The 27418-nt window shown below is 51.0% G+C and overlaps 2 protein-coding genes across 3 annotated transcripts; both read left to right on the top strand.

Moving 5' to 3' along the window:
* Window positions 1-6: 6 nt before the first annotated feature.
* On the top strand, window positions 7-13012 carry GDF10 (growth differentiation factor 10). Of its 2 annotated transcripts, none has more exons than XM_011950328.1 (3): window positions 7-474; window positions 9245-10167; window positions 12029-13012. In XM_011950328.1, the coding sequence occupies exons 1-3, from the start codon at window positions 168-170 to the stop codon at window positions 12218-12220; spliced, it is 1422 nt and encodes a 473-aa protein (XP_011805718.1). In that variant the 5' UTR covers window positions 7-167; the 3' UTR covers window positions 12221-13012. The 2 variants fall into 2 exon arrangements, with proteins under 2 accessions (XP_011805718.1, XP_011805717.1); XM_011950327.1 differs by having other exon boundaries at window positions 9242-10167.
* An 8859-nt stretch (window positions 13013-21871) lies between these two features.
* GDF2 (growth differentiation factor 2) lies at window positions 21872-25659 on the top strand. The gene is made up of 2 exons (XM_011950326.1): window positions 21872-22396; window positions 24232-25659. Exons 1-2 carry the CDS (start codon window positions 22051-22053, stop codon window positions 25173-25175), a joined length of 1290 nt encoding a protein of 429 aa, XP_011805716.1. The 5' UTR covers window positions 21872-22050; the 3' UTR covers window positions 25176-25659.
* The last annotated feature ends 1759 nt before the right edge of the window (window positions 25660-27418 follow it).

Genomic DNA, 27418 nt, shown 5'->3' with positions numbered 1-27418 from the left:
CCTGTTCCGCTAAGCCCCTCGCCCCGCGCGGAACCCGGTATCCAGCGCCCTGCTGCCAGGGCTCTGCCCGCGCGTCCTACTGCCGCGAGGTCAGTCCGCAACCTCCGGTGCGCCCGCGCTCACCTTCCTCCTCCTGGACTTTGGCCCTTTGCTGCCCTCACCACGCCATGGCTCGTGTCCCCACTCGGACCAGCCAGGGCCCCGGACCCCAACTGCTGCCGCTGCTGCCGCTGTTTCTGCTGCTGCTCCGGGACGCGGCCGGCAGCCACAGGGCTCCCGCCTGGTCCGCACTGCCCGCGGCCGCAGACAGCCTGCAGGGGGACAGGGATCCCCAGCGGCCCCCTGCCGCCACGCTGGGCCCCGGCGCCCAGGACATGGTCGCTGTCCACATGCACAGGCTCTATGAGAAGTACAGCCGGCGGGGCGCGCGGCCGGGAGGGGGCAACACGGTCCGCAGCTTCAGGGCCAGGCTGGGTAAGTAGAGGGTGCTCCAGGACCCCTTCTCCTAATTCTCCACCTTCCTCACTTTTCTGTCTCCTCACCCGTGCACCTCTACTTTTCCTCTTCTAGTCAACGGGTGGGTGGTTCATTCTTTCACTAATAATTCACTGATCTCTCCATGCCAGGCCCTGAACCTCCAGTGGGGCACCAAGAGTGGCACAGGGTGGCACAGAGGTCCTGCCCCTGGGGTGCTCCCACATTGCTGGACACCGACTACCCCATACACAAGGCTCTAAGCACAGAGTGGAAGAAGGGACATGGGCCAGGGGAGTATCCCTGTGATAGGGTCAATTGTGTGGGCACTTTACAAATGAGGAGGGCACAGTCGGTGAACATAGGCAGCCCTGACAGAAGTTCCAGGCACTGGGCCCTGTTAGGAAGCAGGAGCCACTAGCTGGTGGCAGCCATGGTTCCTGTGTCCAGGGAAGCAGAGTGGACTGAGAAGGGCCTGAGCTGCCGGGGATTGAGGACTCCCACACACTGGCATGAAGTGTTCAGACCACAGGGGTTTAAGGAAGAGCCCAGAGGCTTAGGCAGTGGGAACACTCTGCCTGTCTCCGGCCTTTGTCCCACCTTTCCACTTCCTCAGCCCCTTGGTTGGAGCTGGGCAGAGGGCACTTGCAGAGGCCCATGCTGCCCTGCTCTGAGAGCACTTCCAGGCTCCTGCCTCAGCAACCTGCCAACTTTTGCAGGCCGTGGGTAGAGAGGGGCTGCAGAGGTGGTGAGAAGACCCTGGTTGTCATGGTGATTACTCCTGGTTGCAGAATAATGTTCCAGAAAATGTGGGTGGGGGTCTTCTGCAGCTCTGTAGAGGATGAGGCCATTCAACAGGAGAAAAATCTGCAGTCTACAGGCTCCCCTCCTAAGGGGGAGGGAAACAAGCCCAGCTGTGGGGCTAGACAGCCTGAGGTCAGATCTGTCACTGGCTGTGTGACTCAAGGTAACATCCATGGTCTCTCATAACCATGGACTGGGGAGCACCTGCCACAAAGAGGCCCCATGCCCTCCTCCTCTATTTAGCAAACTCACCAGGTCAGTGGCCCTGGGCTGCAGGCCAATTGGGTCTAACTCCATCCTCACTCATAACTTTCCCTTGCGCTATGTGGGGTCCATTTCTGGAGGAACATTATTAAATTTAGCCACTTAAGAATCATCTGGCATGAATATGACCTTGGGTAAATCACTAAAGCTATATGGACTTGAGTGTATTCATCGATAAAATGGACAAGGCTTGCCAGTATCTCTCCTGTGGGGTTGAAGGAAAGATGAAATGAGGTCATATGTATAAGCTCAGAGCCCAGCACCGGTCAGATTAACTGTTGATGTATGGGATTCCCCTGGGAGCACAAAGAATCATGCTAAGTATTGTGTGTATTCCTGTGGGTTTAAACTTGACCTTGCCTCTCTATTAACTCAATCCTTGAAGCCTTGTAGTTGAGGAAGCAAGGCCAGCAGGGTCACTGCTGCAACACGAGTGAGCCTGCCCTCTGAGCCCACCCACTTGCTGCAGCCAGGCATGGAGATGCCCGCTGTGTCATTCTGTTTTCGCAGAAAGGGGGTAGTACAAGTAGCAGTGGAGTTCAGGATATTAATCTCAAAAAAGACCTGAAGACAGTGTCTCAAATCCAGCATTCCCATGTTACAGATAAGGAAACTGAGATTCAGGGGTTGTTCACAGTGGCAGGGGTTGGCACCTCCCATCTACCAAGCCATTGCTGTTTTCACTGTCACTCCCCACACCCTGTCATCTCCATCAGAGCTATGACCAGGGTCTGGGAGGGGTAGGGTGAAGCAGACAAGCCTGGGAAATCAGGATTCTGGTAGTCTGGAGTGTCTGACACATCCCTCTTCTTTGGAAGCCTGAGGCACATTTGGGTATAAATCCCAGCTGTACCAGCTACCAGTTGTGTGCTGTGGCACAGGTTAGCTTACCTCTCTGAGCATCAGTTTCCTGTAAAGTGAAGTGAAGAAGTGAGAATTAAATGGGCTAAGTAAGTTGCTTGATCCTCCCCTCCCTTGATTCATCTAAGTGTTTCACGCCGAGCCCCTTGCTTGCCCTCAGATGTGCCTGCTTCCTGATCCAGTGACCTGTCTGAGGAGGTATGAGTTTGGGCAGGGACCCTTCTCTCATAGATGATGCCACCCATGTGGGAGACTTCAGCTGTGGTCTGAGAACATGCCAGTCTCAGCCTGCTCCCCAGTGGTGGGTCTCTGCTGCCTCAGTGGGGCAGCACCTCTTCCTGAACAACAAGTGCCTCCATTCCCACAGCCTGTGGTACGTAACTATACCTCCCCTGCCACCGGACAGCGCAGCTCAGCTGCCAAGTGCTGGCTGTGAGCTGGCCTGGTGGAGTCCAAATCCCAATTCTGCGATCTGGGCAAGGGACTGAACTTGTCCATGACTCAGTTTTTTTCACTTCTAAAATGGAGCTAATAATGCTCCCCTCCTTATATAATTTTTTTAATGGAAACTGAGATATGTCAAGTGCTTACACCATTCCTGACACATGTAAGTGTCAATGGTGTATTAACTCTTGCTGTTATTTCACCAGCCACCCCTTCATTCCCTCCCTCATTTCTCCCTGAAGTGCATTTTGTTCCTTTTTAAATCTGCATCGGTGGAGAAAGCCTATGAGCCTGACCCTAAGGGTTAAGGTTAGACCACCCCTAATTCCCACTGAATGACCTGTGTTTAAATGTAAGCTTTGTCACCTAACAATGTGATACTGAGTTGGTTTTCTTCAACTCTAAAGTGAGAATAATACTACATACTCACTAGTCAAAAATGCCAAAATTCAAGTTTATTTCAGTTCCCCAAGTATTTCCTAAACACTTGGTTTGGTGGCAGATGCTATAAGCTCAGGGAACACCAAAGATGCCCAGAAAAGTAAACTAGCAGGGCAGATCAAAGGAAGCAGCAGAATAGGGCAGTGGGTCTGGGGGGTGCCATATAGGAAGGAAGGCAGGGGTGCTGCAGGAGCCCAAGGGCGCACTGACCTGGCAGGGACAGGGCCTCTGGGTGGGACCAGGAAAGCCTTCCCAGAGCAAGCCAGGCCCCAGCCACCTTGAAGGGCAGGTGGGGCTTAGCCAGTTACAGAAGTGAAGCTGTCCACTGTGTCAGAGACTGCCAGGAGTTTGGTTTTAATGATAACGCAAGGAGAGAAAGGCAGGAGATGGAGGCAGACAAATAGGTTGCAAGCAGGCTGTGGAGAGCCATGAGTATTATGAATTTGTTCCCCCATAGGCAATGGGGCAATATACAATGTGCATGCATGAGGGACAGAAGGAAGGAGCCAGGGAGAGAGAGAAGAAGAGAGGGGAGAGAGAAAGGAGAGAGGGAGAGAGAGGGAGGAAGAGGAAGGACTGCAGGGGAAAAGAGGGATAAAGGAGAAAAAGTGAGAGATTATAAATAAATGCATGCTTATTTGGGAAAACCTGGAAATTATAGAAGATCACAGTAAAGAACATAAGTCATCCCTAATCACAGCCAGATATAACCAGAATTGTTAGTATGATATTTTGGTAGAATCATTCCAGCCATATCTGTCTGTCTATCTATCTATCTATCTATCTATCTATCTATCTATCTATCTATCTATCTCTGCACTATCTATATCTCCATTGTTTTGCCCTTGTATGTAAGATATATATGGATATATGAATATATTTGAGATATATATGTGAGATACATATATGTGAGATATACGTGGATATATCTTTTATGGATTATATTGTCAGCATGCAGATAAAACTTGCAGGTATTTCCATTTGAAATTACTTTTTTTCATTACTGGTCATCTTGAGCTTTTCCCCATGCCTGCTGGCCATTTGCAATTTTTCCTGTGGAAACTACCTCCTTGTATGGGAGTGCCTCCTTTCTCCTACTGATATGCAAAGGTTCTTTACATAGTAAGGATCTTAATCTTTCACCTTTAATAGACAATTTGCTTTTGAGGCATGAGGGTGATGTAAGAGGCAACAAAGTTCTGGGACCACTGTTGTGGTTGAGCTGGAGCCCTGAACGTAGGGTGGAAAGATGCTGTGTTCAGGATGGTTGTGTAGAAACAAGAAACAGAGCAAACAGGGCCTGGAGATTGGTTAAAAGCAGGAGGGGGAGAGGCAAAAGAGTTCTCAGGTTCCTGCTGTAGGGGCTGGAAGAGAAGTGAGGCCTCCCACTGGGCAGGAGGTCAGGGAGCAAGGGTGTGGTGCCCTGAGGGTGGCAGTAGCTCCTGAGGCCACAACTGTTCTGAGCCTCTACTGGGTGCCAGGCACAGTGCTGTTAGTGCGCTCTGCAGAGATGATCTCACAATAACTTTTGGAGGTGCAAATACTCTCTCCAGTGTATGGGTGAGGAAACTGAGGCACAAAGTGCTTCCATGACTTGCCTGAGGCCTCACAGCTAGTAAGGAATGCAAGCAGGAGTTGAACCTCAACCCTAGAGCCTGCATGGAAACGGGCACTAAATACTAAATCCGTGTTAGTTCCCTGCTCTTCTCTGCAGCACCGTCTGGCCCACTGCCCCTTCCCACCGCCCCTTCCTCCAGCTTCTGTTGGTGCGGGCATCGAAGCCCAGCGTTCTCACTGATTGCCCTGGTGGCTGTTTGAGGGGCAATGGGTGAAGGGACAGATGTCCAAAGTGTCTTGGAATCATTTTATATAGGGCAGAGCATCTGAGGGGCTGCTCTTGGCCTAAGAGTTGACCAGCAGTGGGGCTGGACAGACCTTTGGGTGTCCCTTCCCCCAGTACCATCCCTTCCCCCAGTACCATCCCCACTGCCCTCAGGAAGGAGGCTGAGTGCCCAGCAAAGTGGACCTGGTCACACTTCTGAGAATTCCCAAGAGCCACTGAGAGATCAGCTTGTCTAAATAAAGTCGGTCTTTCCCTTCTTAGGGAGTCAGAACTCAAATATACCAAAATAATGACCTCTGTTTGCAAAACATGCTGCAGTTCAGAGCACGTGATCTTTGTCCATTAGCGCTTAGGTAGATCATGAACATATCCAGAACACATGGAGGAGCAAAAGGCGTGAGCTTGGGGTCACACAGAGCTGGGTACAAGCCCTGACTCCACCCCTTGCCAACTGTGTGACTTTAGGCAAATTGCATACCCTCCCTGAAGCTTCAGCTCTTTGTCCACAGAATGAATGACCCCTCCCTACTCTCCTCATGGTGAAAATGATGAATCAAGCATGCAGAACACTCCACATAGGGCCAAGCACATACACTTGGAGCTCAGAATGTCATAATTAATAAACAATTTTGTTCCGATTTAAAGATGAGAACAATGAGGCTCAAGGGGAAGTCTGGCTAAAGACCTGGCTACCGCTGTCTCCATTTGGATTTGCATCATCAGCTGCATCTTTGTAAAGAATGAGGATTTCTTGATTTCTTAAGGCTGTGGTTACTGCACTCTAGGGCAGCATGCCAGGAACCCCCAGTGTTAACTGAAGTTAACAGACTTTTCTCTTGTCCCCACTAGGGCAGGATTTGCACAGACAATCTCATTCAACATGCATCTCTGAGCTCCAACTGTCACCTAAGCCTTATGCTGAGGTCTAGTGGCGCAGTAGTGAATAAAACTGGCAGTGTCCCTGTCCTGTTAGAGTTTATGTTTTAGGAAGATAAGAGCAATAAATCAGTATACAGCAGGATGCCAGGAAGTGCTCTGAAGGCCAGTGAAGCAGGGGCAGACAGAGTGATGGGGCTGTTGTCCAGCCACGGGAGCCCAGGGGACCCATTGCAGGAGGTTCCACTTGAGCAGATACCTGAAGAGGTTGAGTGGTACTGGTGGATGGGAAACCATGAAGGTGGAAGGAAGCGTGAGGCACAGTCCTGAGAGGAAAGCCACATGTTGGAAGGACAAGAAGACCAGTGTGACAGGGGCAGAAGGGAGGGATTGGACTGGGGATTGGAGATAAAGTTGCAGAGGTAGGCAGGCCAGATCAAGTAAGGCCATGGTAAGGGGTTTTTATTTAGGGGCAATGGAGGGCTCCGAGCTTGGGGGTGACCTGAGATGGAATGCACCCAGCACACCAGGGGCCTTGATTGGACAGTGCTCTATAAAACTGTGACATGGGGAGACACTGAAGATGGGCATCTTTGTCATTACCAGTCTGTCTCCCCTCTAAGCTGAATTCCTCCTGCGCAACTTTGTTATGACCCTAGTCAGCCCAACTTAGCCCAGAGTAGGAGTTTTGCAAATGTTTATTAGGAAAACAAAGAGAAGAAGAGGAAGAAAGAAAGGAAAAGAGGGTGGATAGAAAAGGGGAAAGAGGGGAAGAAAACAGAGAAGGGAGGAAGGCAGAGAAGAAAGAAGACAGAAAAGACATGAATCACAGGGCACCAGCACACATCAGAGGAAATAATGACTTTCCTTCGGAGCTTCTTTGTTATGGCCTGGGCTCGGCTAAACTGAGAGATTTCAGGTTGAGGTCCCTTCTCTGAGCCACAGCCTGGAGCCCCCTGCACTGCGTACATGCAGGCACATCCAGAGAGAGGACCAGCCTGTGGCCCCTCATGCCCTGGTGCTGGGGGTGACCCATCTTGTCCCCAGCAGTCCCCAGCAGGGAGGGTCTTCAAGGAGCAGGCTGCCCACTGAGAGGTGAGCTTCCTCTGGCAGGAGGCATTCAAGTCACATGGAGGTAGAGCTTATACCCTTTTGCATAACCTCAAAGGTTCCTCCCCACTGTGAAGCTGCTAGCAGAGCAATGGAGGAGTTGAGACTTGAACTAGATCAAAGAAAAGCAAGATGCTGTGTTGGCTGGGTTGCAGCTCGAATATTTGGATCAGTGAATGCAAGGTACCCCAGTTGATGGAGGGGAGCTTGCTCTGCCAGCCTTGGTCCTGCAGACTCAAGTGGCAGAAAGCACATTTGGGGGCACCTCCTTTGTGCCTGGCACTTCACTAGGCTGTTTCTGTGATCTTCCAGACAATCCTCTATGTGAGATAGAGGCTGTTGTCCCTGTGAGGCAGATGGGGAAAGCAAGGTTCAGGGCGTGGCCCCACTGAGTCCTGGGAGCTTGGTTCCTAGGGCATTTTCTAGCTTGGGGGTGGGGTTGCAGCATTATTGGTGAACTTTCACCCCATCCATAGGTCAACCCCAGATGCTGCAGATGCACAGCCACTAGCACCAGAGTGAGCTGTCAGCTGCCACTGACTTCCCAAACTTCCCTGATGGCCAGAGCCCCCTGGAGTGCTGATTAAAATGTAGAAGTCATTGTCATGCAGTCAAGGCTACATGCTTGGGGAAGTGAGGTTCAAATGTGCATATAGACCCTGGGCTGCTGCTTATGTGTGGAGCATGTTGAGGGGCTGCGACACTGTCCTGGCAGGTTTATTGTGAGGATTAAATAAGGTGATGGCTTCAGTGTCACCTGAGCCTTTACTGGCATTTATTTATCAGGCCCTCCATAGATGTGCTTTTCCCGCTCATAGTCCCTTGGGAGTATGTGAACAATCCCAGTTGAATTATGCCTTCTTCCCAACAGAAACAAAGAAGTCCAGCCTGGGCGATTCTGCTAAAAAAAAAAAAAAAAAAAATCCCTGCAGATCCTGTAGGTACAGGGGTCAGAGAGGTGTGTCCCCGATCCATGCCCCTAGAGAGCCCAGTGTCCCCTACACACACTTCCTGGGCTTGGGAGCTGTGCTCCTCTCCAGACATTCCCCAGCAGAAGGACACTTGGTTGTCAGGAAATGCAGCAGTGGGAAGGAGAAAGCCGGCCTGACCTCTCTGGTGTCCTGTTAGTGTGCAGCATCCTAGGGAGGCACCAGGAAAGACTCGCCACTCTTCAGAAGCCTAGAGCGGACTTGGCCATTTGAGAACGTTAGACAATTCAAACCTGACATGATACTCATGCTGCTGCCAAGGTTGGGGCAGCTTCCTGGAACTGCTGACGCGGCTATGCTGCTCTGGTGCCCTGGGGAACACCTGCTTCCACCAGACAAATAGGAAGGAGTGGCCGGCAGCCCCAGGGAAGGCTGAGTTGGAGCATTCTTGAACCGAGTTGCAGATGTAATGGTTGAGACCTCCCAGTCTTTACCTGGACCTTGGAGATTTAGTCAGGTTGCCTTGTGTAATCCTGATATTGCTCTTTTCTTTTTCAAACAATCTTAAAAGTCCTCAGGCAGAACAAAGAGCAGATGCCTCAATGGCTGTATTTTTGATCCCAGTTTCCCTTAGGAGGTGCTCAAAAAGCATGAGCGTTTATTTCATCTCTTTTGGAAGAATGTTTGGGTTTAATGTGATGTGTATTTAATGATTGCATTTAAAAACTGATTGCATAAATAGAGGGCTGTGCAAATACAGGAGGGGCTGCCTTGATGCAGGGCTTGGACCCAACCCAAGCCGTTCTGAGCACTTAATGAAGGTGTCAGTGACATTTGTTCATTTGTGCATGCAGAGACAGTAGAAGGCAGGGGGAGCGAACAGGAGCTTTGGAGTCCAGCAGGCCTGAGTGCCTCCCTGTCTGCTCCTGTTTCTTTGTTGTTGCTTCTTTTTGTTGTTGTTTGCTATGGGATATTGACAATCTCAACCTTAATTCCTCACCTGTGCACTGAGGATTGCAAAGGGCGCCCTCATCAGTTTAATGTGAGGATTACACGAAATGAGGGAGGCAAAACGTGGGAGGAGGAGGGTCCTGAAAGTGTGGATCTGTGGGCGTTGCTCCTCCAGCCCTGGGTGGGAGACTCTCAGGAGCACTAGCGAGAACTTCACAGCCTGTGGTCTCTCCTTCCCTCACAGAAGTGGTCGACCAGAAGGCCGTGTATTTCTTCAACCTGACTTCCATGCAGGACTCGGAAACGATCCTTATGGCCACTTTCCACTTCTACTCAGAGCCTCCTCGGTGGCCCCGAGCGCTCGAGGTGCTATGCAAGCCGCGGGCCAAGAACGCTTCAGGGCGCTCGCTGCCCCTGGGCCCGCCCGCACGCCAGCACCTGCTCTTCCGCAGCCTCTCGCAGAACACGGCCACACAGGGGCTACTCCGCGGGGCCATGGCCCTGTCGCCCCCGCCGCGCGGCCTGTGGCAGGCCAAGGACATCTCCCCCATCGTCAAGGCGGCCCGTCGGGATGGCGAGCTGCTCCTCTCCGCCCAGCTGGATTCTGAGGAGAGGGACCCGGGGGTGCCCCGGCCCAGCCCCTATGCGCCCTACATCCTCGTCTACGCCAACGACCTAGCCATCTCGGAGCCTAATAGCGTGGCGGTGACGTTGCAGAGATATGACCCCTTCCCTGGTGGAGACCCTGAGCCCTACGCAGCCCCCAACAGCTCAGCGGACCCCCGCGTGCGCCGAGCCGCGCAGGCCACCGGGCCCCTCCAGGACAACGAGCTGCCGGGGCTGGATGAGAGGCCGCCGCGCGCCCACGCACAGCACTTCCACAAGCACCAGCTATGGCCCAGCCCCTTCCGGGCGCTGAAACCCCGGCCAGGGCGCAAAGACCGTAGGAAGAAGGGCCAGGAGGTGTTCATGGCCTCCTCGCAGGTGCTGGACTTCGACGAGAAGACGATGCAGAAGGCCCGGAGGAAGCAGTGGGACGAGCCAAGGGTGTGCTCCCGGAGGTACCTGAAGGTAGACTTCGCAGACATCGGCTGGAATGAGTGGATAATCTCACCGAAATCTTTCGATGCTTACTACTGCGCGGGAGCCTGTGAGTTCCCCATGCCTAAGGTATGGTTTTTTCCGCCTTTTGTCAGATTCTAAGGCTCAGCTCTGCCGCTACCGTCAAGCTCCTCAGCCTGCAGGGCTTCTGTTTCCCCATCTGCGAAATGGGAATAACAGTACCTCCTATCTATTCCAGGCAGGAAATAGGTAGACATACGTCAGCAAGTGGCGACCCGTAGGGTAGTTGCCACCCACATATGTGTGAGTTTGGCTGTGTTTTTTGAAGTATTGACTTGGTTGAGTTGGGACTTTATAATCAGAACATTCTTTTGAAAAGCAGGAGAATCCATCTCTTTAGAAACGCATCTCCACATAGCAACTATCTACAGAGGTTGAGTAGATGCTACTTCCTGTACACAGGGCAGGTCCCAGAAGCTCCATCCTCACCACGGCTCTCATTTCTGTTCCCAGCCTGGACCCCAGGGTGTGGTGATCTGTGACGAGCACAGTGCTAGCCTCAGTGGCTCTCCCACTGTAGACTCCCTCCTCCTTGCAGCTCAGGGCAGGAATCCACAGGGAATAGGCCTTCACTATGCACAGGGTCTGCAGGACACACAGCACTGGGATGTTCTGTCTGTTGCGCCAACCTAAGGCTTTCCAGTTCTCACCTTCGCTCCAGCCTGGGCTGTGACTGAGTCCATGCCTGTTCGTGCAGCCTGCCCTGCAGCAGCCTGGCTGTCTGTGATGTCAGCCCTGGGCACTCAGCACATAGTTTCTTCCTGATTAGTTACTCTGCCCAGGGCACGTCATGCCTTTCCCTCCCAGAAAAGAAAGTCAGTGCATAAATCCAATTTGAACTTAAATAAATCAGCCAGCTGGGGAAGCCCAGACCCAGACATGGGGCAGCAGTAATGTGTTTGGGAATTAAGTGGCTTCTCCTCAAAACCGTGCATGTGCAAGAGGGAGAGAGGTGCCTGACAGAGAGACAAGACCTGCTTAAAGGGTCTAGCAAAGACCCAGGCAGATGCAAGCCCGGAACCCTGAAGGCTTGCAGCTGGTCGGCCATGCGCTTAGCTTATCACCTGGCTTGCTGCCTCCCCATCTTCCAGGACACCAGCCAGAATGTTGCAAATGCAGGTGTCCCTACCCTGCTCCCCTCCCACTACCCCGACACAGGAGGGCTTCCTCCTTAACTGTACTGCATATAAAAATCTCTGTTTGGCTGGTGATGCACTGAAGTGGATGACCTGGTTGGTTCATCTTGTCAGAGGTGGGCACAGTTTTCCAAGCCAGCTCACTTTCTAACTGGGAGTCTTGATCAAGTTACTCAGTCATTTTAAGCCTCGGTGTCTTCCCAGTAAAGTCCAGGTAATACCCCATAAAATTGCTAAGCTGACAAAAAAAAGGGGTGATGCAGGGAGAGCAGCCCCTAGGAAATGTGAGTGTCCAGCGTGTCACACTGCCACACACATGCCAGGCCTTCCCTTCAGTGACAAAAGCACAACCTCGTGGGAAGCATGCCTGCCCTCCTCAGACTGCGAGATCAGGGCTGTGCTGGCATCTCCCTGTGTTTTCCCTCTGGGCAGCTTCTGCCTGCTTCCTGGTGCTCTGCGGGGATGTGTGACACTCAGGCGCCCCCATGTGGCCCTGCCGTGTTGGGGACACAGCATGCCTCAGGGAAGCCAACGGGCAGGAAGGCCTGGGGCCTCTTGGAGACCTCAGCCTGGGACTCAGCATACATCTGATTTTAGAGGAATTGTGTGCCCCGCCTTGGGATCTCGTCCATTCCTCTAGGTGGATGCCTGTTCTATGGCCTCAGCCGGGGAACAACAGCAGAGCAGTATGGCCTGGGACTGTGAGGACAGCATGGGTGGGTGGATGGGTGAGGGCAGAGCTGAGGTAACCCTCCTCCTTTCCTGCCTTGCAGATCGTTCGTCCATCCAACCATGCCACCATCCAGAGCATTGTCAGGGCTGTGGGCATAGTCCCTGGCATCCCAGAGCCCTGCTGTGTTCCCGATAAGATGAACTCCCTCGGGGTCCTCTTCCTGGATGAGAACCGGAATGTGGTTCTGAAGGTGTACCCCAACATGTCCGTGGACACCTGTGCCTGCCGGTGAGACCACTCCAGGGTGGAAAGAAGCCACGCCCAGCAGAGCCGCCTTCTCGGAGCCTTCTGCAGCCGGGACTTAACTTGTGGTGCAGCTGCAGACACAGAGCAGAGCTCATGGGCAACATCACTGGGGCCCAGAGAAAGCTGTCCGCCAGTGCATCATTTGAGGGTCTTTCGTTGCTAGTGACTAGCCCCTTAAATGCCAGCCTGAGTCCCTGAAGGAATCTGGGAATTAGCCCTGGCCTGAAAGTGGCCCATCATTCATACCCACTGTTCTGAAGGCTTGAAAAGAAAACATATCCACAACATTGGCTGATGTGATCATCATCTCGTGACTGAGCAAGAAGACTATGCAAAGCTCAGAGCGCTTGCTCCCTACCCACGGAAAGAGCTCTGTTTAAATGCTCCGTTCAGAACACTTTGGGCCACATAGTCATTTTGGAAAACAGGATAATCGTGGTGTAAATGGGTGTTTCCTTTCAAATTTCACTGCAGAGCTTTTATTCATACGGTATGCACATGTAACCAATGTTGGTTTCTTTTTCTTAATATATATATTTTATTTTAAAACAAAAAAGGAGGGCGTTGACACCATTCCCCAGAGAGATAGTCATGCTGAGTGTGGGTTGTTTAAACATGCATATTGAAATAACACATATAGTAACATCGGAATACTAAAAAATAACCAAGATTTTATATTTTTGTAAATTATACTTTCTATACTGTAGATTGTGTATGTTATGTGTTTTTATGGAAAGCTAATAAATTAAAGGTACAGTGGTATCTTGAAAAACTTAATGTCACCCATTTCAAAACCTCACTGACTCCCCATCTGTAAGTACACCATCTGGTGGTTGCTGGGGACTCAGCCTCTTTTAGGGTCACTGGAGTCCCCTAGGCCATCTGCATACTCTCTGGTGTCCATCCCAGGTTCCAGAAACCCAGACTTTCCCATGCCTTCCAGGGGCCTGTCCCACCACTGGTTCCTGCAAACCCAACCTAGGCTGATGTCGAGAATGGACATGGCCCCAGACAGAGACAGTGGCCTCTCGGGGTTTCCCCTCATCCCCTAGCCTCAGGGACATTGATTGATTGGGAGGTACCTGGGATGTTTAAAGGAGCATCTATGGTTGCCTGGTCAGAGATCTTTTACTTCTGATAATTCATGGAACAAGAGATTCAATATAAGTAGGTGTCTCTCCTGAGGTCCAAGGACTCATGAGAAAGTGGATGGGCCATGTGGTCTTCTGCATCTGCTTCTCCTTAGCTTGTGTGTAGAAGGGTCACCCAGCAGCCCTGTTCCCAAATAGCCACCCCAAATTGTTACCTTATGCCCTTCATTTATATTGCCTTATGATGGCGTGCCTGAAGCTCCTTAACCAGCATTTCTGAAAGAGAATCTGGGTCCAATTTGAGACAGGTGTATATATAGCAGTCCCATCAGCTGGGACCTACAGATGACACGGCCCCAAGTCTTAGAGGAGACTGTAAAGCCACAGTGGTTTCCTAAGAGGGGATGTCCAAGGAAAGAAGCAGCCCTGGTGTCTGTCTTGAGCCTTAGGCTGGACTCTGGACACCAGGATTCCTGTGCGAGGGACGTATCGGGGAAGTGCTCCCAGGAGACATGGGCAAGGGCGGGGTGAAGCAGAAAAGCAGGCTAGGAGCAATCCTGTGGGGAGCTTTGGAGCTTACTTACTCCTCAGGGCAGTGTGGCCTCGAGCAAGGGAGCTGGGTGTTCAGGGCCTCTTGGCTTCCGGCCGCCCTGGGAAGGGAGATGTTAAAGTTCCAGTTCCCTGGCCTTCTGCACAGGCAGCCACAGTGATTCCAGGAGTCTAGGTAGCATCCAAAGAGTGGCAACTCCTGGAGGCCGAGTCACTGAAACTGGAGAATGATTAGCCAGAACTGATAGGTGGTGGGATGCGAGGGTGCCGGAGTGGAGTCCTGCAGCTTCTGCTCAGCATCTCCTATGAGGTGCTTCAAGTGGCTCTGGGACACATGCCGGAGCAGCTGCCATGGGGATCCCCACCTGCTGGGCACATGGCCCTACTTGCTGACAGAGGTCAGGGGAGGGCTGGGATGGTCCTCCACACTCACCACTTTATTCTGTTACTCCCACAGGAATTGGACATGGGACCAAATTGTTCCCCTAAAGCTGCTGTAGGTTGCTGGGCTGGCGCAAACTGGCCTGCACTTAGTGTTTGGTTTGCCATGTCTAATTCTTTTTGGAACATAACAAGATATAAGTTAATAGCAAAATAAGTAAAATATTGGGGCTTGATAAAACTTCAAGTCCCTTTCTTCCAAATATTCCATCCCTCATTTTCTTCTCATTCAACTGCTCCCTTTCTATTTTTGCTAAACATGGGCTGTCCCATAGTAGTTTTATCTTACTATTTCTGGCACTTGCAGTTTCTGGGAGACCTTCTGGATTCCCCCCAAATACCTGCAATGACTCTGAGTCCTCATGTCTGGCTTGCTGGGGTTGGGGAGGGCAGGCTGGAACACTCCCCTGGATCCAGCCATAGGCATGGGCTCCAGGCCTGTGCCTGGATGGAAGATGCTCAGTAGTTGCCATCTTTCCTAGGCATGCCCTGAAGACCTTGGAATGTGAAATGGGGCAGGTCCCAAGTGGGGACATGACATGTCCCAACTCTATGGTAGGAGAAACTGGTATCATTAGTGACCCCTCCCATGTATAGAAGAAATTATAGGATCTTACTTAGCCTCACAACAACCTTGCAACTTACTGCCCAATTGGAGCTGCAGAAAAACAAGCTCAGGAAGTATAAGTAACATGTCCACTGATGTCTTGCCAAGACCACAGAGACCAATTAAGTTTGATGCTCAAGGCCGCCTGATTCAAGGCCTACATGCCTGGCACTGACCCTGAACTTCCTGGCCAGTGATCCCCAGTCTACTAGGGTTGTCCCAACAACACTGAGGTTGGGACACAGTAAAGTGAGGTTAAAAAGAAATGTGCTTATGAAATAACTTGTTTTTCCCTTAAAGCAAAAAATGTCAACATTACGTTGTCATAAGAGCCCATCATACAGTCTAGACATGGTTTGCTGATGTCACTCAACTGGGCCTGTTTCATTCTGGAGGGAGCAGGGTGGTGGCCCGCAGCTGGGCCCCATCTCTGAAGTTACACATCCTCTAGAAGGGCAGGGCCTCTTATAGATTAGTTCATGTGACAAACATAAATAGTACCACTGACAGCTAGAAACTTGAGGGCTGGGAGAAAACTCCAGAAGGCTTCTGATACAACCTTTATACTTGAAAAATGGGGAGACTTGAGTCCTGGTACTACCAGGTGTTTGGCCTGGGGTGTCCCAATAGGTGTCTCTCTATGACTTCATAAAATGTCATCAGAGCAGAAGCTTATAACTCATGCTTTCTCTGTGGCCAGGATGGAGACAAAACTGTGCCTGAGGAACTTATGGATGTCTGAGGTGGGAAGGGGAGGGTGAGAGGAGGAGACTCTGGAGGAGGAGGAGGAATGGAGATGACTCCACAGAGAGGCTGACTTTGAGACCAAGCTGGACGAAAGAACTGGGCTTGGCTGGTGGAATAAGGACATCACAAAGAGCGTCTGCAGCAGCACATGCCAGGGAGGGCTGAAAGGTAGTTTCAGTGAGAAACCAGGAAGGCAGGCCAGCTGGCCAGCTCTGGCTATGACTTGTGCGCCAAAACACGGACATTAGAGTTCAAAACTATTTCGCTTTACCAAAACCTGGAAACATAAGATCCTTAACAGGTGCTTCTGGGATTTCCATTCCCTTTCTCTCTGCTCCCAGAGATAGTGATGTCCATGCACCCTCTATCTACCCTGCCTCCAGTCCGCCTCACTCACGCTCAGCCCAACCCCAAGCCACACTCCTTCAGCATCTCCCGGCAGGTTGTTTGTATGAGCTGGGGACAGGTGGGTCGGATGTAGAAGATACATGTTTATCCAATTACATAGCATTTACTATGTGCCAAATACCATGCTAGGCAATGTATTCATGTGTTTTCTCTTGGAAGGGTCTTATGAGTTCCCTCTTTTGTCAAAACCACTGTGAAAAATGCCTATCAGAGTTGCATGGAGAACTTGACATAGTTGGGCCCCCTAGCATTGTCTCTGATTCAGGTTGAGGCTTTATTTCTATCCAGTTCCCAGGCACTGCTGCTGCTGGTTCCAGGGCCACGCTTTGAGAACAGGATTTTTAGTGATGTCTCCTGGGAGGGAAGGGGTCCCTGATGCTCTGGAGTCATGGTATAACAGAAACTAAGGTGAATCCTTTCTCCCTCCATGAAGGAACGCTGAAGTCAATGTCACCTTTTTGGAGGAATGGGCTTCAAGGATGCTTGAAATAAATGGATGAGTCAAATTTACTTCTCTTGTTCATTGAATTATGCTTCTTCCATAGCAATTGCAGTGATGCCATGATTTCTGTCATCCAAAACTCCTGAGATTTGTGACCCTATGGAGATTTTGGTTAAAAATAACAACAGCATAGTCATGTGAAACTGTCTGGGTATTGAGAAGAGACAGGAGGACAGGGCCGAGGTCACAGAACCGGCACCTGACCAGCACCCACCACAGAGCACGCCGAGGTGTTCAAAGACATATGCAGAGACAAGCATGGGAGGCCTGCCCTGGAGGAGCCTTGGCTGGCTGTGAAGGCCAGGCAGACTCGCTGGGCTGTCAAATTGCTGACAGCAGAGGAGCAGCCCTGGGGCCCTTTAGTGGTTGTTAGATGAATCCAACTGTTTCTTGGAACACAGAGGTTGTGTGGTGTGGGATTCCTAGGCAGGTACTAAAGGGCAGTCAGAACTGACCTTGGTGGAGGACAGTGGGGAGGGACATGAGGTAGTCCTGGTGGAAGAGCACAGCTCACTCTGCATCTCCACAGAAAGGAAGGGCAGAGCTGTCCCAGGGGTGGGGGAGAGAGAAACAGTCACAGAAAGATCATATACTGACAGGAGCAATACTAATGACTAGTTATTGCATGCTTACCCTGGGCCATATTCCTGTGGAACACCCAGGAATCTGTGGTGCCCTCTGGCCCTCTCCTTAGATTCACAGCACGGTAACAAATGTGATTCTTGAGTATGGCCCTGGACCAGCACCAGTGAGACCTGGCCACTGCTATAACTCCTTGGAGGCTGAAGCCCAGATCCTGTGGTTTGTCTCCTGAAAAAGTGGGGGAAAATATAGTCCAGCCTAAGGAGCAATGCAAATTAGCATTTTTGTTGCTGCTGTTCATTAATTTGCCAAGGATTAGAAAGAAGCATTGGTAACAGTGTGGTAAGATGAGTTCTTAGGCGCAACTGAGAGTGAATATTTAAAAAGCATTTCTGGAAAGCCGCTTAGCAATGCTTACCAAGAGCTTTGCAAATGTTACGTGTACCTTGACCTAGATATTCCATTTCCAATGACCTGTCCAATAAAATAATACAAAATACACACTATAACAATATAAGATAATGTGTCTTGCAACATTATCTTAGTAGTCTTGATTGTCCTACCATCGGAAAATATTTGAATAAATTAAGATATGTCCATACCATTGGAAAATGTTTAGTCATTAAAAATGAAGTTCATGGGCTGGACGCAGTGGCTCATGCCTGTAATCCCAGCACTTTGTGTAGTGGAGGCTGGCAGATCACTTGAGTCCAGGAGTTTGAGACCAAACTGAGCAACGTGACGGAACCCCGTCTCTACAAAAAATATAAAAATTATGCTGGCGTGGTAGCTCATGCCTGTGGTCCCAGCTACTCAGGAAGCTGAGGTGGAAGGATCACCTGGGACCAGACAGGTCAAGGCCACAGTGAGCCATGATCATGCCACTGCACTCCAGCCTGGGTGACAGAGTGAGATCTCATCTCAAAAAAAAAAAAAAGATGAAGTTCATGAAAAGTTTTTCATGATGTGGGAAGGTATTTATATAATCTTTCCCCAGTACCTCCTCCTAGTGCCCAGACCTAGACCCTTCTGGGGTTCATACCAACCTGACTCTCTCCTTGTGCTGTCTGTGCCACTCCCATCCCAGGGTCCTAAGCCAATCAGGACATTCAGGACATTGCATTCCCCCAGCCACGGTGACTGGCTGGAGTGTTTGCAGATTATCCAATCACGGTCAGAGAGACACCATGAGACTCTCTAGGACTTCGAAAAAGAGGCTTTTACTCCTCCTTGACCCCACCCAGCCCCCCATGGGAAAGGGATACAGGCCAGCTGCAGTGACTGGCCACCTTGCCAAGACACAGAGAGATGGAGCATGAAGCCAACACAGTGGAAGGCAGGACTGAGAGAGGAGAAAGCAAGGCTAGAACTTTGCCTGTCCTGTAGCTCAAGCCATGCTAAAGCCAAACCGTTGCCAACCGAGGTTTCATTAGTCAGGTGCAATCCACTTTGCTTAGGCCTGTTTGGATTCTGCTTTTCTGCAGCCTGTGACAAAAGGAATCCAAATGACAACATTTTAAATTTTTTTAATTAAAAAAATTTTTTTCAAAGAGAAGCAAGCCTATATATATCAAACCTTGTATACCTCAAGTGGCTTCGAAAGTAAACCTAAGGCAGAGATTGAAGACACTTTAGTGTACATTTTCTTAAATTTTATGCCAGCCTTTGCTTTATTTCGGTACAGAAACATAAGACTACCATAATTGAGATCTTTAGTCTTTGAATAATCATGTGGATGGACCTCCCTGGGAAGTCGGTGAAGAATTAGAAAGTACACAATTTGGAGGACGAGGGGGCAAAGGAGAGATAAATAAGATCTTCTGTGGCTCAAGTGAGGCAGCTCCTTCCTGAGACCCCAACAATGCAAAGCTAGTGATAGCAGAGGGAGGGGTCCTTCTTCAGGAGGGAACACCCAGGGTCTGTTTCCTCCTGGGAAAATCAGAACAAGTTTGAGACTTGTTCCCTAAAACTCAGAGTTAGGGGGATTTTCTCAGATGGACCAAGGTCCATTTGTATGAAAAGGTAACCAAGTCCCTGAAATCACCACCTGATGAAAGTGGGAGTCCCTCTGGTGACCTAGGCCACCTGTAGGAGCCTAGAAATTTGAGAAAGGGCAGGTTAGAATTGGTGTGTGACCATAGCTGGCCTCTTCTCTCCACCCAGCCACTGGCCACAGAGGCATGCATGCCGGAGGTGGGTAAGCCCGGCATATGTCTAAGAACACTGTTACCTTGTTGCTTAATGGGGTCCATCCCACAGACCTGGGCTAGAGGGCGTCCCAACAGCTAAGAACAAGCAGTCGTTTAGACATGTAGGACCAGTGCCCGACAGCAAAGCCAGTGTTGTTGAGAAGCAACAGCAGGTGGGACCCCTCTCTCCTTCCCGCTTCCCAGCGTGAGGAAGCTGGACTAACACCTTCACACCCCATCTCCTTTGGACTTAATTGACACATGGGGCACTTGGACTATTCAGGAAAGGAGAAGAGCAGACTTCCTGATAATATGGATCAGGAAACCTCAAGCAATCCATTTAAAACAATAAAAGAGATGTGAACGTATTGATCCCTTGAGTTTGTGAGGCAAATCATTTCAGATATACACTGGCATGTTGCATTGCACAGCTCCAGGGAAAGCCATCCATGTCAGAGTCTGTGTGACCAGCACCCACAGGCAGCTGTGATGACCCTGGATATAGTCAGTTCCATAGTCCTTCATCTGAGACCCCCAAATAAAAAACCATCTGAGAACCTAAAGTTTCTTTTAATTCCTTTTCTGGGAAAACTTGACCTGAATGGACATTTGTGTCTTTATTTGTTTCACTGCAGAAATATTCATGTGTGTCATTATAAGGTGTCGTCTCTGACCCCTTTGGGAATGTTATTGTGTATACACAATACAAAATCCCCCAAATCTGAAACTATCAAAGTCGCAACACACTCTTGGCCATAAGGGTTTCAGATATAGGATTGTGGAGCGGATGTGTCTCAAAATGCTAACCGTGAGCATCACTGGATAATTAAACTGTAGGTTATTTATTTTCTCTTTAATAATGTTTTCCATTTCCCAAGTTTTCTGCACTATAGACTACTGTTATAACCGGGAAAAAAGGTCACATTTGAAAAATAACATCAGGTAGCAGCCCCTTGCTCCTACCGGAGCACATCCAGGCCCCTAGGCTATCCCTCTGCTCAGCCTCTCGTGTGTGAAAAGCTCCTGGTCAGACCACAATGCAGGCGTCTGCCGTGTCCTCACTCCTTCCGGACCACACCCCACTCTGCATTTGCAGCTCCATTTCTTGGGCATGGCACCCATTTATTCATCTTTTCTCTGCCCCATGGAATTCTTGCACTGAGCTGGATCAAAGCCCAGCACACTTCCAGTCCTCTTCCCAAGCAGCATTTCTGAAGCAGCACGCTTCCCGTCTTCCCCTGGCCCATGTCATCAAAGGACAGAGATAGCAAGTTCTATCCAGGCCCAGCCATTCAGGGGCTCCTAATTTCACCCATCCCCCTCTGCAATCTGACCACAGCATGCTGCGGCCCCTCCTGCACCCCCCTGAACCTGCTCAGCTCTCTGCAACCTCTACCCGACAGCCTCACCAGCGTGGAGCATCTTCCCTAGAGTAAACCACCAGGCACAGCATACCCTGGAGTATTTCTAACCATGCTCCTTCTTTGCTGTACTCAAAGCCACACATGATGGAAATGGACAGAGTCTAAGTGTGGACACACTGCTCTAACACAGTCCCTAGGGCCCTTTCCTGGGCCACAGCTTGTCAGCCTCCAAAGGCCAGGGGATCATCTTCTTGGCATGTACCAGTCTCAGAACAACCCACCTACTCCCCTGTCTACCAGATTGCGTGGTTCTCCCTGCTGATGAGTGTGGGCCAGATGGCTGCCAGGTCAATGTGAGCTAAGACCACCCCACAACAGGCCAGTGACAGAGCTGGGATGCAGGGATGTGGGGAGCTCCCCGCAGGCTGCAGTGTGTTGTGGAGCTCTGACAGAGCAGGCTGGGGGAACCCGGGGCTCCAACTCAATCACGTGTGGGCTGGAGAAGGGGCATCCAGAATGCTGCCACCAAGCCAGCCTGGGGCACAGCATCCTCTTAACCCCACAACTATCTTCTGAATGGGAGGCTCCAAGAGCGCCGTGACTTGTTCCAGGTGACATTTGCAGGGAATCGGTGAGGGAGCTGAGATCCCAGCCTCTGTCTAGTCTGACTCATCACCACACTAAGTTGCACGAGAGCCATATTCACCCGTGATCTCTACTGCTCAGCAATGCATCCCACCAACAGAGCAGGGAGCTTTGCTGGCAGGTTCCGACTCTGCAATGAGCAGGCCTCTTCTGAGCCTTGATGTCGTCCCCACACTATCCCCATCTCCCTAGCCCCCACAGTTCACTGTGCTCTTGCGCTGTCCTTTCTATATTTGGAGGACTTCTCGGTCTTGTTTCCTGGATTCTTCACTACTGTGGCCCAGGAGATGGAGCATATGTCATCCTGCCTGGAGATTCTTCTGAAGAGCCCTGGCAAGGAAATGAGAAAGGATCCTAATTAGGGGGCAATAACCCCCTGGAGAAGCACAGATTCCTTACAGTAGGCCGTGTCCTTCCCACATGCCTTGTGTGTTTGTCAGATGTTTATAGAGCCTTCATTAACGGAAGGCTCCCTCAGATAAGACGTCGGAGCACGGCATCGAGGACCAGATAAGCACAAGTGGAAGACAATCCAGCCCGGCAGCGGGCGAAAGTGGGTGCTGGCCAGGACGGTTCCTTCAGAGCAAACAGCAGGGAGATGCTGGCCCGCTCCTTCCCGGCTCCTCCCCGTGCCCGCTAACACAGCACGGCCACCTGCAGTCTCCTCTCTGGGTGATTGCGTGGGCCCAAGATGTGTCCTGGGGCACTATGGGTGGCCCTGCCCCTGCTGTCCCTGCTGGCCGGCTCCCTGCAGGGGAAGCCACTGCAGAGCTGGGGGCGAGGGTCTGCTGGGGGAAACGCCCACAACCCACTGGGGGTGCCTGGAGGTGAGCTGCCGGAGCACACTTTCAACCTGAAGATGTTTCTGGAGAACATGAAGGTGGATTTCTTGCGCAGCCTTAACCTGAGCGGGGTCCCTTCGCAGGACAAAACCAGGGTGGAGCCACCGCAGTACATGATCGATCTATACAACAGGTACACGTCTGATAAGTCGACTACGCCAGCGTCCAACATCGTGCGGAGCTTCAGCATGGAAGGTAGAGTCTCTGCTTGCACCGGGCGCACTGGGGTGGGACTCACAGGTCCACAGCTGCTTTCCCCAGGGTGGAGGCCGCTGGTCATAGGAGGCTCTTCAAGCTTCCATTTAAATTAGTTACAGTGAAATAAAAGTAAAACTTAGTTCTTTAGCCTCACCAGCTTCCTTTCAAATGTGTGGCTAATGACTTTCCTATCAGGCAGTGCAGACTGCAGAACATTTCCATGGTCACTGAGAGTTCCACTCGGCGCTTCTGCTCTGAAGGATTCACCTTCCCCAGGCTGTGTGCCACATTTCACACACAGGTGCACAGGGATGCCAGCTCCCTTTTTTCCACCCCTTCTCTTTACTCTCCTCTTCTTTCGGTCTCTCCCCTCTGATTCACTTCTCTTCCTTTCCCCCTTCCCTTCCTGTCCCCTTCCTACTTCAAAACAGAACAGACAACCTATTTCACCTCCAACTAACTGGTATATTTTTAAACTTTGAAAGCACAGCTATTCCTTTCTTGTGAAAGGGTTTTAAAAATCAGATAAAATTCTTTGACAGAGAAGTGTTGAAAGAGAACCTAATTGTTTTTAAATAGAAATGTATCTGATTTAGAAGGACTAGTAGATAACAAACGGGGACCTAGGACCTATGTCCTAACTCAGTCAAGCTCACATGATGCAGGGGAAATAAGTTCCTGAACAGCGAAACTGTTCAGTCAAAGCTTGCAGCCACAAGGGTACCCACCCATGTCACCTAGGAAGTGTTAAACCGCTGGATTCTGACCCAGGCCTGTCCGTCTGCAGAGCTGGCTTTTCCGGCTGCTGCCGTCTCCCTCTGAATGTCCAGGAGCACAGGGCCTCTCCCCTCCTGGGTCTGAGACTTGCAAATGGCTTAGGGGCCTGGCTCCATACCACATCCAGGCCAGACCTAACCGGTCTGCAGAGGCAGGACTGGCACTTCAAAACCTGCCAGCTAGGTTTCCCTATAGCACCGGGTCTCCACACATGTGGGCGCATAGCAAGTGCCCAGAAAATGCAACCTCTTTTCCCTGTCTGTGAACCAGCCGTGGTATAGCAGGAGTGTGCTAATGACAAAGTGTCAGCCCAGGATAAATGGGATATTGATATAACTATGTGGCTAAAAGGCAAGCCCCATTCTTGCTTGACATGACAAAGCAATTGAAGCTAATAGATTTTTTTCCTGAAACACTAAAACCAATTATTCACTTTCGCTTTGTTCAGAAATTACAATTTCAAACAATGCATACACTGTTTAGAGGCTGAGATTTTTGATATTGTCTTAATATTGGGATTTCACTGTCTCCACCCAGGATCTCGCCTTTAAATTCATGTACTCAGGATCTTCACTCAGGATCTGACAGTGAGTTTTGCTGTTTTCTTTATGTATTCACTAGCTGTGTGCTAGTAAGTCCCAGGATACTTAACTAGCTGTGTGCATTTTGGGCAATTAACTGCCTTGAATCCCAGTCTCCACATCTGCAAATGTGGAATAATAATTAGATCCTCCCAGGGTGAGTGCGAGGATTAAGGTGAAATTTACACTGCAAAGCTCCCAGTGTAATGCCTGGCACACAGTAGATGCTCAATAAACAGTAGGAACTGTCAATCCCAATTGGAGGCATCTCCTGCCTTTGCTTTTCTTTGGAAGATCTTAATTGTACCTTTGAAAATACTCTTATACCTTAAGGGCTTGGGTGAAACCAAATAGAGATAACACAGACCAAAACTGTTATCCCAGATGCTCTTCTGTCTAAACCCTGAGACTCAGCTTCAGTGTCATGGAAACAGACCCTTCGGCAGATGCCCATCAGGTGTGTTTGCATTTCAGATGCCATCTCCATAACTGCCACGGAGGACTTCCCCTTCCAGAAGCACATCTTGCTCTTCAACATCTCCATTCCCAGGCACGAGCAGATCACCAGAGCTGAGCTCCGACTCTATGTCTCCTGTCAAAATCACATGGACCACTCTCATGACCTGAAAGGAAGCATGGCCATTTATGATGTTCTGGATGGAACAGATGCCTGGGATAGTGCTGCGGAGACCAAGACCTTCCTGGTGTCCCAGGACATTCGGGATGAGGGCTGGGAGACCTTGGAAGTGTCCAGCGCCGTGAAGCGCTGGGTCCGGTCCGACTCCACCAAGAGCAAAAATAAGCTAGAAGTGACTGTGGAGAGCCACAGGAAGGGCTGTGACAAGCTGGACATCAGTGTCCCCTCAGGTTCCAGAAACCAGCCCTTCTTTGTCGTCTTCTCCAATGACCACAGCAGTGGGACCAAGGAGACCAGGCTGGAGCTGAGGGAGATGATCAGCCATGAGCAAGAGAGCGTGCTCAAGAAGCTGTCCAAGGAGGGCTCCACAGAGGCAGGTGAGAGCAGCCACGAGGAGGACGCAGATGGCCACGTGGCTGCGGGATCGACTTTAGCCAGGCGGAAAAGGAGCACCGGGGCTGGCAGCCACTGTCAGAAGACCTCCCTGCGGGTAAACTTCGAGGACATTGGCTGGAACAGCTGGATCATTGCCCCCAAGGAGTACGAAGCTTACGAGTGTAAGGGTGGCTGCTTCTTCCCCTTGGCTGATGATGTGACACCGACGAAACACGCTATCGTGCAGACCCTGGTGCATCTCAAGTTCCCCACAAAGGTGGGCAAAGCCTGCTGTGTGCCCACCAAACTGAGCCCCATCTCCATCCTCTACAAGGATGACATGGGAGTGCCCACCCTCAAGTACCACTACGAGGGCATGAGCGTGGCAGAGTGTGGGTGCAGGTAGTACCTGCCTGTGGGGCTGGGGAGGCAGGCCAAAGGGGCTCTACATGAGAGGTCCTGCATCCCCCTGGGCACAAGGACTGATTCTATCTGCATGCCAGCCTGGAGGAGGAAAGGGAGCCTGCTCTCCTTCCCCACCCCCCAACAAAAGCATACACCACTGAGCTCAACCGCCAGGGAAGGCTAAGGAAGTGGGGATTTGAGCACAACGGGAAAGCCTGGGAGGGTTGTTGGGGTGCAAGGAGCTGATGAAAAGGAGACAAGGGGAAAAGTAATCCAGAGTCAACAGAAAACAACAGCAGTGAGCCAGAGGAGCACAGGCGGGAAGGTGACTGCAGAGATTGATGGAGAGTTAGAGAGATGGAGGAGGCCGGCTTATTCCAAAACCTTTGGGGAGTAGAGGGAAGGAGCAGGCTGCACGCCACACCCATCATTGCATGTTATTTCCTACAATCCAGTTACAGGGGCATGGCTTCCAATTTAGAGACAGACAGACAGAAACACAGGCAGATCAAGTAGCGTTGGTCAATGGCATGATTCCAACCCAGAGTTGTGGGATACCAAAGCCCAGGATCTTTCCAAGTGCCCCGCTGCAGTTAAGCAGGTCCTCTCCAGCTAAAGAGCAATGAGACATTGGGAGCCCAGGAGTGTTGAGGCCGGGTCAGCCTGAGGCCCATCAGTCACAAGTGTGACTGGGCTGCTTGTCACATACAGGGCGTGGTCTGGCCACTGTTGCCAGTGCTCACTCAGCGGCCAAATGCTTTTTAATATCACCCCTGAGGCACTGAAAAACTAACCCCAGGCCAACTGCAGGACAGAGAGAGAGGTCAGGACAGCAGCCCTGTGGGCTGCATGATACACTGTGGCCAGAGCTATTGTGACCCCCTGGTGCAGTGCTCCCATGGTCAATGGTGCACACAGGACCACTCACTGTCCATGGACTGAAACCATGTGACCGTTTGAGAGGGCCGGGCACACTTTCTCCTGAGGGAGGGGGTAGCCTGTGGCCAGCACTTCTGCAGTTACTCAGCATAGCCAGACCACCAGGATGTGGTGCCCAGGGTGCCCCCCAGCGACAACTCAGGGGAGATGGGCCTGGATTTGAATTTGTTGGAATTAAATGTGCTCTTGCTTTGGTCTTTGAAACATACCTATTTTTAATCCTTGGTGACATGTCCTCAAGTGACAAGACTCCAGCCTTCCTGGGCGAGGCCTCCCCAGCCTCAGAAGAGCTGCAGTCCTTATCGGCGATCACTGGCTCTGCCTGCATTTGCCGGCTCTCTTGAGTCACGTGCATCCCAGCGCCCCGCCTGGGCTTGGATTGTGGGACCAGATTCAGCCTCCCCAAACCCAAGGGATGATAAGGCTTCCATTTGCTCTGTGTTTCACCCTCTCCTCTGACTCTCCTGGCCACACATGGAACGGGGCAGTATGAGGAAGAGTCTGAAAGTGATGAAGAGTGCACCTATGGCCCTCTGACCTCCAGCCAGAGCAGGGCCTAGAGGAGGCTTAGAGAGGCCAGTGCCTCTCCCCATGGTTGAAGCTCCCATTTATTTAAAAAAAAAAAAAGTGGGGGGTGGGGAAAGCGTTATGTTAAATGTTTACATGGAACCAATGAACAACTTTAACACAAATATACAACACAACATTCTTGTTTAATTACTGGTGTTAGAGAAAATATGAGTTCCTGCTACATGCCGGGCAGTGTGGTGTTACAATACTATTCCATGTTGGGTGTTGAGCATCTTCTTTCAGTCCTGGTGCTGTGCTTCTGTGCCTGCTTGAAAGTTTCACTTGGAAATAAAGTCAAATGTCTAATTTGCAGCCCCTCCTGAATGTGAGACCCTATCTTGAGGACCCTGTAGACTTACACCCTGCCTACCCCACCCTCCGACCCCACTGGGATGGGCCTCCTTTTCCTAAGGAGGCAGAGGGGAGGGGACAGGCAGCCGCCTCAGGACTGGGTGGATGCAGGTGGGTGGTGTCTGCAAACTGGGTGAGTGATGTGGTACGTGCACACTGGGGTGAGTGATGTGTGTGCACACTGGGGTGAGCAATGCAGTGTGTGCACACCGGGGTGAGTGATGTGTGTGCACACTGGGGTGAGTGATGTGTGTGCACACCGGGGTGAGTGATGTGTGTGCACACTGGGGTAAGTGATGTGTGTGCACACCGGGGTGAGTGATGTGTGTGCACATTGGGGTGAGTGATGTGTGTGCACAGTGGGGTGAGTGATGTGTGTGCACA

The sequence above is a fragment of the Colobus angolensis genome, unplaced genomic scaffold (assembly GCF_000951035.1).
Source record: "Colobus angolensis palliatus isolate OR3802 unplaced genomic scaffold, Cang.pa_1.0 Scaffold306, whole genome shotgun sequence".
Taxonomy (NCBI): Eukaryota; Metazoa; Chordata; class Mammalia; order Primates; family Cercopithecidae; genus Colobus; species Colobus angolensis.
This window is presented reverse-complemented; position numbering and strand designations above follow the sequence as displayed.